Source organism: Bos grunniens, chromosome 14, assembly GCF_055505025.1.
Source record: "Bos grunniens cultivar Pamir isolate PY7600 chromosome 14, Bosgru_T2T1.0, whole genome shotgun sequence".
Lineage (NCBI taxonomy): Eukaryota > Metazoa > Chordata > Mammalia > Artiodactyla > Bovidae > Bos > Bos grunniens.
In genome coordinates this window covers 1,514,889-1,527,472 of record NC_141178.1, presented here as the reverse complement: position 1 = coordinate 1,527,472, position 12,584 = coordinate 1,514,889, and the positions used below count along the sequence as shown (strand labels likewise).

Below are 12,584 nucleotides of genomic sequence, written 5' to 3'. Positions count from 1 at the left end.
ATCTGTGTTAATATAACTTTTATTTTGACAATCGCAGATATTCTTTCTTGATTGTTAAGGATGTCCTGGAGCTCAGAAGTAAACCCATATGCATATGGCCAATTAATTTATAACAAAGGAGCCAAGAATATTGTTAGTGTTGTTTTTCAGTCACTAAGTCATGTCCAACTCTTTGTGACCCCATGGACTGCAGTACATCGGGCTCCTCTGTCTCCACTATCTCCCAGAGTTCACTCAAATCCATTGACTCAGTGATGCTGTCTAACCATGGATTCCTCTGTCACCCCTTTTCCATTTGCCTTTAGTCTTTCCCAGCATCAGGATCTTTTCCAGTGCATCAGCTCTTCACGTCAGGTGGCCAGAGAATTGACTTAAAGCTTCAGCTTCAGCATCAGTCCTTCCACTGAATATTCAGGGTTGATTTCCTTTAGAGTTGACTGGTTTGATCTCCTTGCAGTCCAAGGGACTCTCAAGAGTTTTCCCCAGAACAATTCAAAAATATCAATTCTTCATTCTCAGCCTCCTTTATGGTCCAACTCTTACACCTGTACATGTCTACTGGAAAAATCATAGCTTTGATGATATGGATCTTTATCAGCAGATGTTTCTGCTTTTTAATATACTGTCTAGGTTTGCCATAGCTTTCCTTTCAAGGACCAAGCATCTTTTAATTTCATGGCTGCAGTCACTGTCCACAGTGATTTTGGAGCCTAAGAAAAAAATCTGTCACTGCTTCCACTTTTTCTCCTTCTATTTGCCATGAATTGATGGGATTGAATGCCATGATCTAAATTTTTTTCATGTTGAGTTTTAAGCTAGCTTTTTCACTCTCCTCTTTCACTTTCATCAAGAAGCTCTTTAGCTCCTCTTCACTTTCTGCCATTAGAGTAGTATCATCTGCGTATCTGAGGTTGTTGATATTTCTTCTGGCAACACTGATTCCAGCTTGTGATTCATCCAGCCCAGAATTTCACATGATGTACTCTGCACAGAAGTTAAATCAGTAGGGTGACAATATAAAACCCTGACACACTCCTTTCCCAATCTGGAACCAGTCAGTTATTCCATGTCCAGTCCCAACTGTTGTTTCTTGACCCACATACAGGTTTCTCAGAAGACAAGCAAGGTGGTCCTGGTACTCTGGTCTGGTATTTCCACAGTTTGTTGTGATCCACACCGTCAAGGGTTTAACATAGTCAATGAAGCAAAAGTAGATATTTTTCTGGAATTCTCTAGACTTACTATGGTGATTGCTTCACAATGAGTACAAATATTAAGTCATTATGCTGCATACTTGAAACTAGTATAATTTATACTGTTAATTGGAATCTCATTAAAATATTTTTAAGAAATGTTCGGTTCATTTTCTAAAAGTAAAATCTAGACATTCATCTATGCCAGATATTCTGGAAGACAAAGGATACATATAGTATGCATGTCCTGTATGCGCCTTTCAATAATTTGTGAAGGAGGTTCTTCTTGGACAATTCCAATGATCTTTTCTAAATCTTTTCTCTATCCCTAACTGAGGTATGTGTATACTTTGCTTCTTGAAAGTTTAATATTCCTTTGCTTCCTGGATATTAGATTATAAGATTTTCCATTTTCAAACTTATCTTTTGCTGCAGTCCTGACAAGTGAGGGAAATATTCCAAAGCTCCTTTTTCTTTTCTACACATTTATTAACTTAGAGAACTCAAGGATATATCTGCCACCTCTCAGCCAAGGCTGCCAAGTCTATCCTGAAAACTACCTCATGTTTTAGTCTACCATCTCTACAGAATTCTTTTTTATATTTCAATTTTATTTATTTTTTCCACTGTAGCAGGCAGCATATGGGATCTTAGTTTCTCCACCAGGGATGGAAACTTTGCCTTCTGCACTGGAAGCACAGAGTCTTAACTACTCCACTGCCAGGGAAGTCCCTAGAATTCTCTTTTTATGTCTCATTCACACTGAAAGAGCAATATTATCAATCGAAAACCATCAATATGCCACAAGCCAGATTATCTTCCTATGTTCACTTTGAAATTACAAGTTATCATGTTTTCCCAGTTTTGGGACTATTCCAACGCCTTAGAACTCATTGAATGATTTTTGTATCAAATTGCTCAATTCTAATGATAAATAGGCCTGCAGAGAACATCCGCTGGATCATAGAAAAAGCAAGAGAGTTCCAGAAAAACATCTATTTCTGCTTTATTGACTATGCCAAAGCCTTTGACTGTGTGGGTCACAATAAACTGTGGAAAATTCTGAAAGAGATGGGAATACCAGACCACCTGATCTGCCTCTTGAGAAATTTGTATGCAGGTCAGGAAGCAACGGTTAGAACTGGACATGGAACAACATACTGGTTCCAAATAGGAAAAGGAGTTCTTCAAGGCTGTATATTGTCACCCTGCTTATTTAACTTATATGCAGAGTACATCATGAGAAACACTGGACTGGAAGAAACACAAACTGGAATCAAGATTGCCAGGAGAAATATCAATAACCTCAGATATACAGATGACACCACCCTTATGGCAGAAAGTGAAAAGGAACTCAAAAGCCTCTTGATGAAAGTGAAAGAAGAGAGTGAAAAAGTTGGCTTAAAGCTCAACATTCAGAAAATGAAGATCATGGCATCCGGTCCCACCACTTCATGGCAAATAGATGGGGAAACAGTGGAAACAGTGTCAGACTTTAGTTTTCTGGGCTCCGAAATCACTACAGATGGTGACTGCAGCCATGAAATTAAAAGACGCTTACTCCTTGGAAGGAAAGTTATGACCAACCTAGATAGCATATTCAAAAGCAGAGACATTACTTTGCCAACAAAGGTTCGTCTAGTCAAGGCTATGGTTTTTCCAGTGGTCATGTATGGATGTGAGAGTTGGAGTGTGAAGAAGGCTGAGCGCCAAAGAATTGATGCTTTTGAACTGTGGTGTTGGAGAAGACTCTTGAGAGTCCCTTGGACTGCAAGGAGATCCAACCAGTCCATTCTGAAGGAGATCAGCCCTGGGATTTCTTTGGAAGGAATGATGCTAAAGCTGAAACTCCAGTACTTTGGCCACCTCATGTGAAGAGTTGACTCATTGGAAAAGACTCTGATGCTGGAAGGGATTGGGGGCAGGAGGAGAAGGGGACGACAGAGGATGAGATGGCTGGATGGCATCGCTGACTCGATGGACGTGAGTCTGGGTGAACTCCAGGAGTTGGTGATGGACAGGGAGGCCTGGCCTGCTGCGATTCATGGGGTCGCAAAGAGTCGAACACGACTGAGCGACTGATCTGATCTGATCTGATCAAAGAACCATTTTTCTGATAATCTTCAGGTCTTTAGACATGCACGTCTAACAAGCCTGTGTGCTAAGTTGTTTCAGTCCTGCCAACTCTTTGCGACTCCATGGACTGTAGCCCACCAACCTCCTCTGTCCATGGGAAGAAGAACACTGGAGTGGGTTGTCATGGCCTCCTCCACGAGACCCAGGAATGGAACCAGGGTCTCCCCACAGGCATGTTCTTTACCATCTAAGACACCAAGGAAGCCCCTAACAAGCCTAATACTATATTATTTGAATCAAAATTTCTCTCGAGATAATAAAAAATAAATAAAATTTAAAAAAAAAAAAAACCACCGCCACACTGAACAACTTCAGGAGTTCTCTGAAATTACTCCTCCTCATTGGAGGAATTACTCCTCCTCCTTGGAGGAATAGTGAGGAACAGTAGGACGAGGAACAGGCTGTAGTGAAGCATCCTGCGCCCCCCTGTTAGAATCAGCTGTCCTCCCCTGAAACGCGGCTCCTTTTGGAAAACAGCCTGTAACCCGGTAGAACCAGCCCCGCAGGGGATGACTACGAGTCCCAAGACGCAAAGCGAGCCCCGGCCCACATTGGCCGCAGTTGCTCCCGGGAATTGTAGTCTTCTCATCACCTGTCGTTCAAACCAGGGACCGTAGCCTCCATTTCTCAAAAGTTAACTGATAAAAATAAAGCTATGGGAAAGAAGGTAAAATCCTTACCACAAAACTAGGCTCGACCCAGGCGCCGAGGACCCCTGAGACCACAACTCACGCCCCTGATGCGGGCGCCCTCCGCGTGACGTCATTTCCGGGAGCGGCGGCAGCCCAGCCCCTCCCTCCTCCTGGCGAGGACCCTGGGCCCGCGGCCCGCGCAGAGGCAGGCGAGGAGCCACTGTTTTCTGGAAGGGGTCACGTGAGTTCTCCGGGCGCTGTGGGTGGAGACGGAAAGCTGTGGTGAGGCAGGGTCGGAGTTAACCCTCCCGGGGCAGCGCGCCCGAGCGGGCTGAGGTAGGGAGCGGGCTGAGGAGGGGATCGCACTGAGGTACGGAGCGCGCATAGGTGGGGAGCGGGCTGAGGTAGGTAGGAAGCGCGCTGAGGTGGGGAGCGCGGTGAGGAACGGAGCGCGCTGAGGTGGGGAGCGGGTTGAGGTAGGTAGGGAGCGCGCTGAGGTACGGAGCGCGCTGAGGTGGGGAGCGGGTTGAGGTAGGTGGGGAGCGCGCTGAGGTGGGGAGCGGGTTGAGGTAGTTGGGGAGCGCGGTGAGGTAGGTAGGGAGCGCGGTGAGGTAGGTAGGGAGCGCGCTGAGGTAGGGGGCGCGCTGAGGTGGGGAGCGCGCGGCAGCTGACACCTGCGCCCCAGTGGCGGGCGGGGGGAACTCCCACGGAGGGCCGGGAGTGCGACAGAGCCCGGGCGGCCGCCGGCTCTGCCGCGCGCCGGGGCGGAGGCGGGGGCGTCTTGGGGCCCCCGGGAGTCCGGGAGCGGGGGCTCGCCGTCCCGAGCCGAGGGGCCCTGGCCTGCGCAGACCGGACCAGACCGTCCTGGGTAGTCCCGGCTCTGCGCTGCCAGCATGCGCGACCTGTCTCGCTCGCCGAGCTGCTCTGGCCACCTCACCTGCCCGTGGTCCTCCAGAGGACCGAGAGGTTCTTCTCAGAGCAGGTCGAGGCCGCGGCGCGAGTCCCGCTTGCTGTCTTCCCGCCGGGCAGCGCTGAGGGCCTCGCGAGCTCAGAGGCTGTGCGGGTCCGGTGTTCCCTGGCCCTGAGGCCTCAGGTGGTCGAGTGGCCGAGGGCAGGGCGACCCCGCCGGCCGTCAGGAGGCTGAGAGTTCAGGCAGTTATTTACTTCTTTGGGGGGAAGCCGTCGGGCGGAACCGAGGAGCGGTGAATCAGCAGCTCGGGCTTCCCGAGTGCCTGATGATGGGGAAGGGTGCCCAGAGCCACGTGCTGGGTTAGAAATGTCTGCGCGTCTCTCGGACTCTGAGCGGCTTGTCTCTTTACCTTTCTCACCAGTAGAGTTGCGTAGACGTAGTTGGATAGGTAGACCCGTTGTTATGTGCCATTTCCCGGATCTGTAATTTACTGCCATTTCGCAGCCTATGGGAAACCTTTTTTCCTGTATCATTGTGAAATTATGAGACAAGATAAACTCCTCCTTTTGACAGCAGAGCTTATGAAGTATGGGTTTTGAACATTTGTTCAGTACCTGCAGTTTATGGTGTAGCGGAATTAGGGATGGTCTGGAAACTACGAAGAACGTTTAAACTTTTAATCGTTTAATCTTGTTCGATATGTTTAACGTTCATTGCGGTTTATTTTGGAGAAGGCAATGGCACCCCACTCCAGTACTCTTGCCTGGAAAATCCCATGGACGGAGGAGCCTGGTAGGCTGCAGTCCATGGGGTCGCTGAGGGTCGGACACGACTGAGCGACTTCACTTTCACTTTTCACTTTCATGCATTGGAGAAGGAAATGGCAACCCACTCCAGTATTCTTGGCTGGAGAATCCCAGGGACAGGGGAGCCTAGTGGGCTTCCGTCTATGGGGTCGCACAGAGTCGGACACGACTGAAGCGACTTAGCAGCAGCAGCAGCAGCAGTTTATTTGATTAATTTAATGTGACCAAGTTTCCCCTCCCCCCAAATCCGTTTGATCCTGGTTTTAATGAACTGTTACTTTAAGAACTGTTTATTATTTACCTTACAAGCTGTCTAAGCTTCTGGTTGACTGTCATTACTCTGGGTAATTTTTTAGTTTCCCTAGTTAAATCGGAAGGAAGTATAAATAATTTTTCTCCCTTTCTTTCCTTCCCTTTACCCTCCACTGCCTGTACGATATTTAGTAGTGTCAGGATCATAATAAAGAGAATAAAGTTTCAGGACCATCTTTATCACTTTTCCTCTTTTCAACTCCTTTATGTCCATGACGTCAGGTTACAATGACCCTTACAGCAATCCATCACGAAGAAAGAGAGGGAAAAAGGATAACATGTAATATTAGGATCAAGAAAAAGAGTGTAGAATACTTCTGCTCTCCTCATCTTGCAAACAGGAGTTCTTAGAGGTGATATTTGTGGATTAAAGAAAGAAGTTTAGGGTGTGTTTTCTTTCTAAACAAAATAATACAGTGTCACAAAATTAAAAGAAATGGATATGAGCATTTTGTTTTCTTTTGGATAATGCTCCTGATCAAATACTAATCTTTCATGTGTTCCTCTCATTTTTAGAGAGTGAATTCCTAAGAAGAAAATAATGCATTGCTTATTACTTGTTCTCTAATTGTTCGGACTCAGAAGTGTGCAAGTTTGTTACAAAAGCCAAAAGAAGATGGCAACTCCTTATGTTCCAGTTCCTATGCCCCTAGGGAACTCTGCTTCCAGTTTTGCAACCACCAGAAACCAAAGAAGTTCTTCTTTTGGGAGTATCTCAACAAGCTCAAATTCTTCCAAAGGCCAGTTAGAAGACTCAAATATGGGTAATTTTAAACAGACCAGGGTATCTGACCAAATGGAAAGCACTTCATCTGTCTGTAGCAGTCCCCTCATTAGGACTAAATTTACAGGTGCAGATTCTTCCATTGAGTATTCTGCTAGACCAAGAGAAAGTGAAGAACAAAGTCCTGAAACAGTGAATATTGAAGATAGACCTTCTACACCTATTATCCTGGGTTATGAGGTGATGGAAGAAAGAGCTAAATTTACTGTGAGTATTGACTTCTGCTATCCATCATTAGATGAAAGATTTATTAACCGGTGCTCTAAACTTGTGTTGAATGATGTTAGCCTATACTTGTAATTTCTTGAACATGAAAGTTAGTTGGTTTATACCCCTTAAGTTGGCATGCTGTTGGTATACTTTTGCTTTACTTGAATGAATTTTTGCAAACCAGACACAGTTGTGAAACCAGCACACAAATCAAGAACAGACCATTACATCATGAAGGCCTCCCCTCATGCTCTGTCAGTCAATACCCACTCTCCTGATGGCCTAGGTTAATTTTGCCTGTTTCTGTACTTCATGTTAGTGGAATTATGGAGTATTTACTCTTGGATATGGTCTCTTCAGCATACGTTTGTAAGATTCGTCCTTGATCTTGCATGCAATTGTAGGCAGCTCACTTTTATTACTGATGTTACTCCTTTTTGTGAATATACTACAGCTTATCCGTCCTACTGCTGAAGGGCATTTTAATCATTTCCAGTTTGGGACTTTTACAGATACTGCTGCAAACCTGTTAGTACTTGTCCCTCAGTAAACACATGTACTCACTTCTGTTAAAGTCCTAAGAATAAAGTTTCTGGATCATCTGCCCAGATTTAGAAGATACTGATGAACATTGTACCAGAGCGGCCATACTAAGTTATACTCCTTTAAGCAGTGTATGAGAATTCTAGTTATTCCACATCTTCCCAGTTCAGTTCAGTCACTCAGTCGTGTCCTCTGTGACCCCATGGACCGCAGCACGCCAAGCTTCCCTCCATCACCAACTCCTGGAGCTTACTCAGACTGATGTCCATTGAGTCTGTGATGCCATCCAACCATTTCATCCTCTGACGTCCCCTTCTCCTCCCACCTTCAGAATTCAAGTTATTCCACACCTTCCCAACATGTAGTATTTTTTTTTTCATTTTAGCTTTTCTAGTGAGTAGAATGATACATTGTGGTTTTAATTTGCCTTTAAGACTTTTTTTTTTTTTTTGCCCATTTGAGTATTCTCTTTTCTGAAATGTCTGTTCAAGACTTTTGTTCATTTTTCTTTTGGGAGGTCTTTTCTACTTTGATTTATAGTTTCTTGTGCATTTTGTACATAAGTCCTTTTTCAGAACATGTGTTGTGACTATCATCTCTCACTCTGTGATTTGCCTTCCTTAATGGTTCATTCAATAATCAAGAGTTCTTAGTTTTAATATAGTCCAGCACATTAAATTTTTTTTTACAGTTAGCCCTTTTTAAAATCTGCCTCCTTCCAGGTTACAAGTATGTTGTCCTATGTTTTCTTCTAAGAGCTTTATTGTTGGACCTTTCATAGTTAGAGCTATAAACTGTCTGGAATTGATTTTTGTCCATGGTATGAAGTAAGAGTCAAGACACATTTTTTTCTCCCTAAAATCAGGTTTTTATTGAAAAGACAACTCTATCTCCTTTGCATTTGCTTTGTTGCCTATGTCACAATCAGGTGACCATAAATGTATGGGTCTGATTCTGTGTTCTATTTCTCCCTTCTTTACTGGTTTCACCCTGTCTTAATTACTAAGGCCCGATGGTAGTCAATACTACCATCTGGTAGCTAAGTACTATAGCTTTGCTGTTCCTCTTCAGGGTTGTTTTGGCCCTTTGCACTGAGATTGTATTAAATCTATCTAGAGAGAACTGACATATTTATAGTACCGAGTCTTTGAATCTATGAACCTAAACCATGTCATTAAGTCTTTAACTTATTTAAATAATATTTAATTAATTTTAAATAATATTTTAATAAGTTATTAAATAATATTTTAAATAATAGTTTTCAGGGCAGAAATCTTAACCTCTTTTGCTAAGATTGATTACTGGGTATGGATATTGTTTGATATTCTCTACATCTTTTAATGTTTCTGTTTCTTCATTGCTAGTTTAATCTATTTTGTCCTCATTATATATTACGTATTTATATATCCAATGACCTTGTTAAATCCATGTATAAGCTTGTTCTTTGAAACTGTTTCTTCTTTCTCTTGGATTTTCTGGAAGTAATGATTTCATATTTACTTCAATATTTCATGTTGTATAGTTAATGACAGTATGGAAGGATCTTCTAGGAAAAAGAATATTGAAATTATAAAGAGGCAGTTTTTAGAGTTAAAATATTATAAGACATGATATGGATGGCAAATCTGCATGGATCTGACTTTTTTGTGAGTGATTTTTGGACATTATAATAAATCGGTAGCTCATTTCTGTACGGTGACCTACCTTCTCTATGCAAGAATAAGCATTCACTGAGGTAATATTGTGAAAAGTTTGTATATAAAGTCTTTCAAGACAATACAGAGGAAGAAATAAATGACACATATAAAATCAATCATATTCACCTATTTATTAATTTAGCGTTTTTGGAGTACGAGTTATGTGCCAAGCCCTCTTCCAGGTAATAGTGGTACAGGAGCTCAACTGAACATATGAAAGATAGATAAGCAATTTTATTCTTAATATTAGTTTGTCACATGGTGATAAGTGCTATACAGAAGAATCAAAAGGGGGAAAGAAATAGTTTCTTGAAACCAGAGTTGCAATTTAAGTGGCACTGCCAGTCATGGCCTCACAGGAAAGATGTAGCACTAGGAGAAAATGACAGGGACAGACAGGGAGGCCTGGCATGCTGCAGTCCCATGGGGTCGCAAAGAGTCGGACACGACTGAGCCACTGAACTGAAGAGAAAATGAGCCATGACAATACCCAGGACGTTGAGAGGGGAGGGAAGGGGCTTCCCAGACAGGTGGTGTAACTGCCGAGACCCTCATGGCTAACAGCAGGATAATCAGTGGGGAGAGATGTAGGAACTGAGGTAACAGCAAGGGAGTGTGACCCCCAGTTCAAATAGAGCACAGAAGCCTTTATAAGGCCTTTAGAGTTTCCCCCATTTTGAGCTGGGAATCTCAAAAAGATTTTAAAAGGGAAAATCAGATGATCTGACTTAAGCTTTTTAAAGGCTCCTTCTGGCTACTGAATTGAGACTAGATTTTGTGGGAGAAAAAGGAAGGCAGGAGGCGGTTAGGTTCTTGCAGTAATCCATGGGACATATGGTGGTGTGCACCAGGTGAGGGAAGGGGGCCTGAGAAATTGTCAGATTCTGGAGATGTCTTGAAGAGAGAGCCTTTGGATGGGGGAGATGGAGAAAGCAAAAATGATCCCAACGCTTCTCACCTAAACAATGTGAAAAGTAGAGTTGCCATTTAATGAAATGGCAGATTTTGAGGGAAAGACCAGAATTTGTTTTTGCACATGCTAGGTTTGAAACATTTGTTAGACATCAAGTGGAGATGTCAGTTATGTGTGTGTATATATGAGGGTGTCACATGTATATATATTTTATCTTTCTTTCTATATATATATTCAGTTCAGTTGCTCAGTCAAGTCCGACTCTTTGCGACCCCATGAATTACAGCACGCCAGGCCTCCCTGTCCATCACCAACTCCTGGAGTTCACTCAAACTCACGTCCATCGAGTTGGTGATGGCATCCAGCCATCTCATCCTCTGTCGTCCCCTTCTCCTCCTGCCCCCAATCCCTCCCAGCATCAGAGTCTTTTCCAATGAGTCAACTCTTGGCATCAGGTGGCCAAAGTACTGGAGTTTCAGCTTTAGCATCATTCCTTCCAAAGAACACCCAGGACCGATTTCCTTTAGAATAGACTGATTGAATCTCCTTGCAGTCCAAGGGACTCTCAAGAGTCTTCTCCAACACCACAGTTCAAAAGCATCAATTCTTTGGCACTCAGCTTTCTTCACAGTCCAACTCTCACATCCATACATGACCACTGGAAAAACCATAGCCTTGACTAGACAGACCTTTGTTGGCAAAGTAATGTCTCTGCTTTTGAATATGCTATCTAGGTTGGACATAACTTTCCTTCCAAGGAGTAAGCGTCTTTTAATTTCATGGCTGCAGTCACCATCTGCAGTGATTTTGGAGCCCCCCCAAAAATAAAGTCTGACACTGTTTCCACTGTTTCCCCATCTGTTTGCCATGAAGTGATGGGACCAGATGCCATGATCTTCGTTTTCTGAATGTTGAGCTTTAAGCCAACTTTTTCACTCTCCTCTTTCACATTCATCAACAGACTTTTTAGTCATATATTCAGTGTTCACTTTAGGGGAGAGGTCTAAGCTAGAGTTACAAGCTTGAGAGTGTTAGATTTGTCAAATAATTTCACCTTGGTATATTTCTTTGAATTGATCTCTTAACTGAAGAAAGTTTAGGAAAAACTGGCAAGGTCTTATATATAGAGAGAGTGTCACGTCTTTGAAAAGTGATTAAAAACAAAAAGTAGGGAGGGGTGGTGAGCAGGTTCCAGAAAGAGTCACGGCGTGGACTTCTTTGGTAATGTTTTGTTTCTTCCTCTTTTACTCGGTACATGGTGTGTTTACTCTGTGAGAATCCATTAAGTGGTATACTGAAGTTTTTGTGCTTTTCTGTATATATTTTATGATTAGTGTATGTGTCTATATTTGTTTACTTAAAGCACAGGCTACATAAAACAAGAGTACAAAGTGTAGTATACACTAAGTTTCAAATAAAGGGTAGAGACAATAACTGCTATTAGAATTTAGAGGAAGCAATGATCAGTATTGTACATAGTTTTCATTGAAGTACCACTTAAACAAGTAGATAGGAGAGCTTTCTAGGACAAATAAAGCAAAAATCTATCCTGTGATTTTCCTAGAGAAAAAAGGAATGTTTAAGAGACCACTGTGAAGGGTAGCAGTTAGAAAAGGCTCATTTTTTTTAAAACAGAAAAAATAAAGTCAATGTGTTTTGTGTACAGTTGAAGTAATTATCATATGAAGTTGACTTTTATCATGCATCAGTTATTCACAGTCAAAAGTATTAAAGTCAGTTTATCCCTTTTTGAATTAGTAACTTCTAAAAAGAATATTGACTAGTTTTCTGTGAGTATGGTTTCAGTGTGTCTGCCCTCTGATGCCCTCTTGCAACACCTATGATCTAACTTGGGTTTCTCTTGCCTTGGGCGTGGGGTATCTTTTCACGGCTGCTCCAGCAAAGCACAGCCATTGCTCCTTACCTTGGACGAGGGGTATCTCCTCACCGCCGCCCTTCCTGACCTTCAACGTGGGATAGCTCCTCTAGGCCCTCCTGCACCCGCGCAGCCACCGCTCCTTAGACGTGGGGTTGGTCCTCCTGGCCGCCACCCCTGGTCTCGGGCGTGGGGTCATGGTGGAGAGATCTGACAGAATGTGGTCCACTGGAGAAGGGAATGGCAAACCACTTCAGTATTCTTGCCTTGAGAACCCCGTGAACAGTATGAAAAGGCAAAATGATAGGGTACTGAAAGAGGAACTCCCCAGGTCAGTAGGTGCCCAATATGCTACTGGAGATCAGTGGAGAAATAACTCCAGAAAGAATGAAGGGGTGGAGCCAAAGCAAAAACAATACCCAGTTGTGGATGTGACTGGTGATAGAAGCAAGGTCCAATGCTATAAGAGCAATATTGCATAGGAACCTGGAATATCAGGTCCACGAATCAAGGCAAATTGGAAGTGGTCAAACAAGAGATGGCAAGGGTGAATGTCGACATTCTAGGAATCA

The 12,584-nt window shown here is 43.3% G+C and overlaps 1 protein-coding gene across 11 annotated transcripts in view; it reads left to right on the top strand.

The window, feature by feature from the left end:
• The first annotated feature begins 4,064 nt into the window (after positions 1 to 4,064).
• SNX16 (sorting nexin 16) overlaps positions 4,065 to 12,584 on the top strand; it is a 35,453-nt gene continuing 26,933 nt past the window's right edge. For 2 of the 11 annotated variants that reach the window (XM_086335779.1, XM_086335772.1), the window contains exons 1-2: positions 4,247 to 4,297; positions 6,506 to 6,980. In XM_086335779.1, coding sequence (XP_086191905.1) covers positions 6,606 to 6,980 — 375 coding nt within the window. In that variant the 5' untranslated portion in view covers positions 4,247 to 4,297; positions 6,506 to 6,605. Of the gene's footprint in view, positions 4,203 to 4,246; positions 4,366 to 6,505; positions 6,981 to 12,584 lie in introns of those variants that run through there. The other 9 variants (XM_086335777.1, XM_086335782.1, XM_086335776.1 and 6 more) reach the window with 9 other exon arrangements.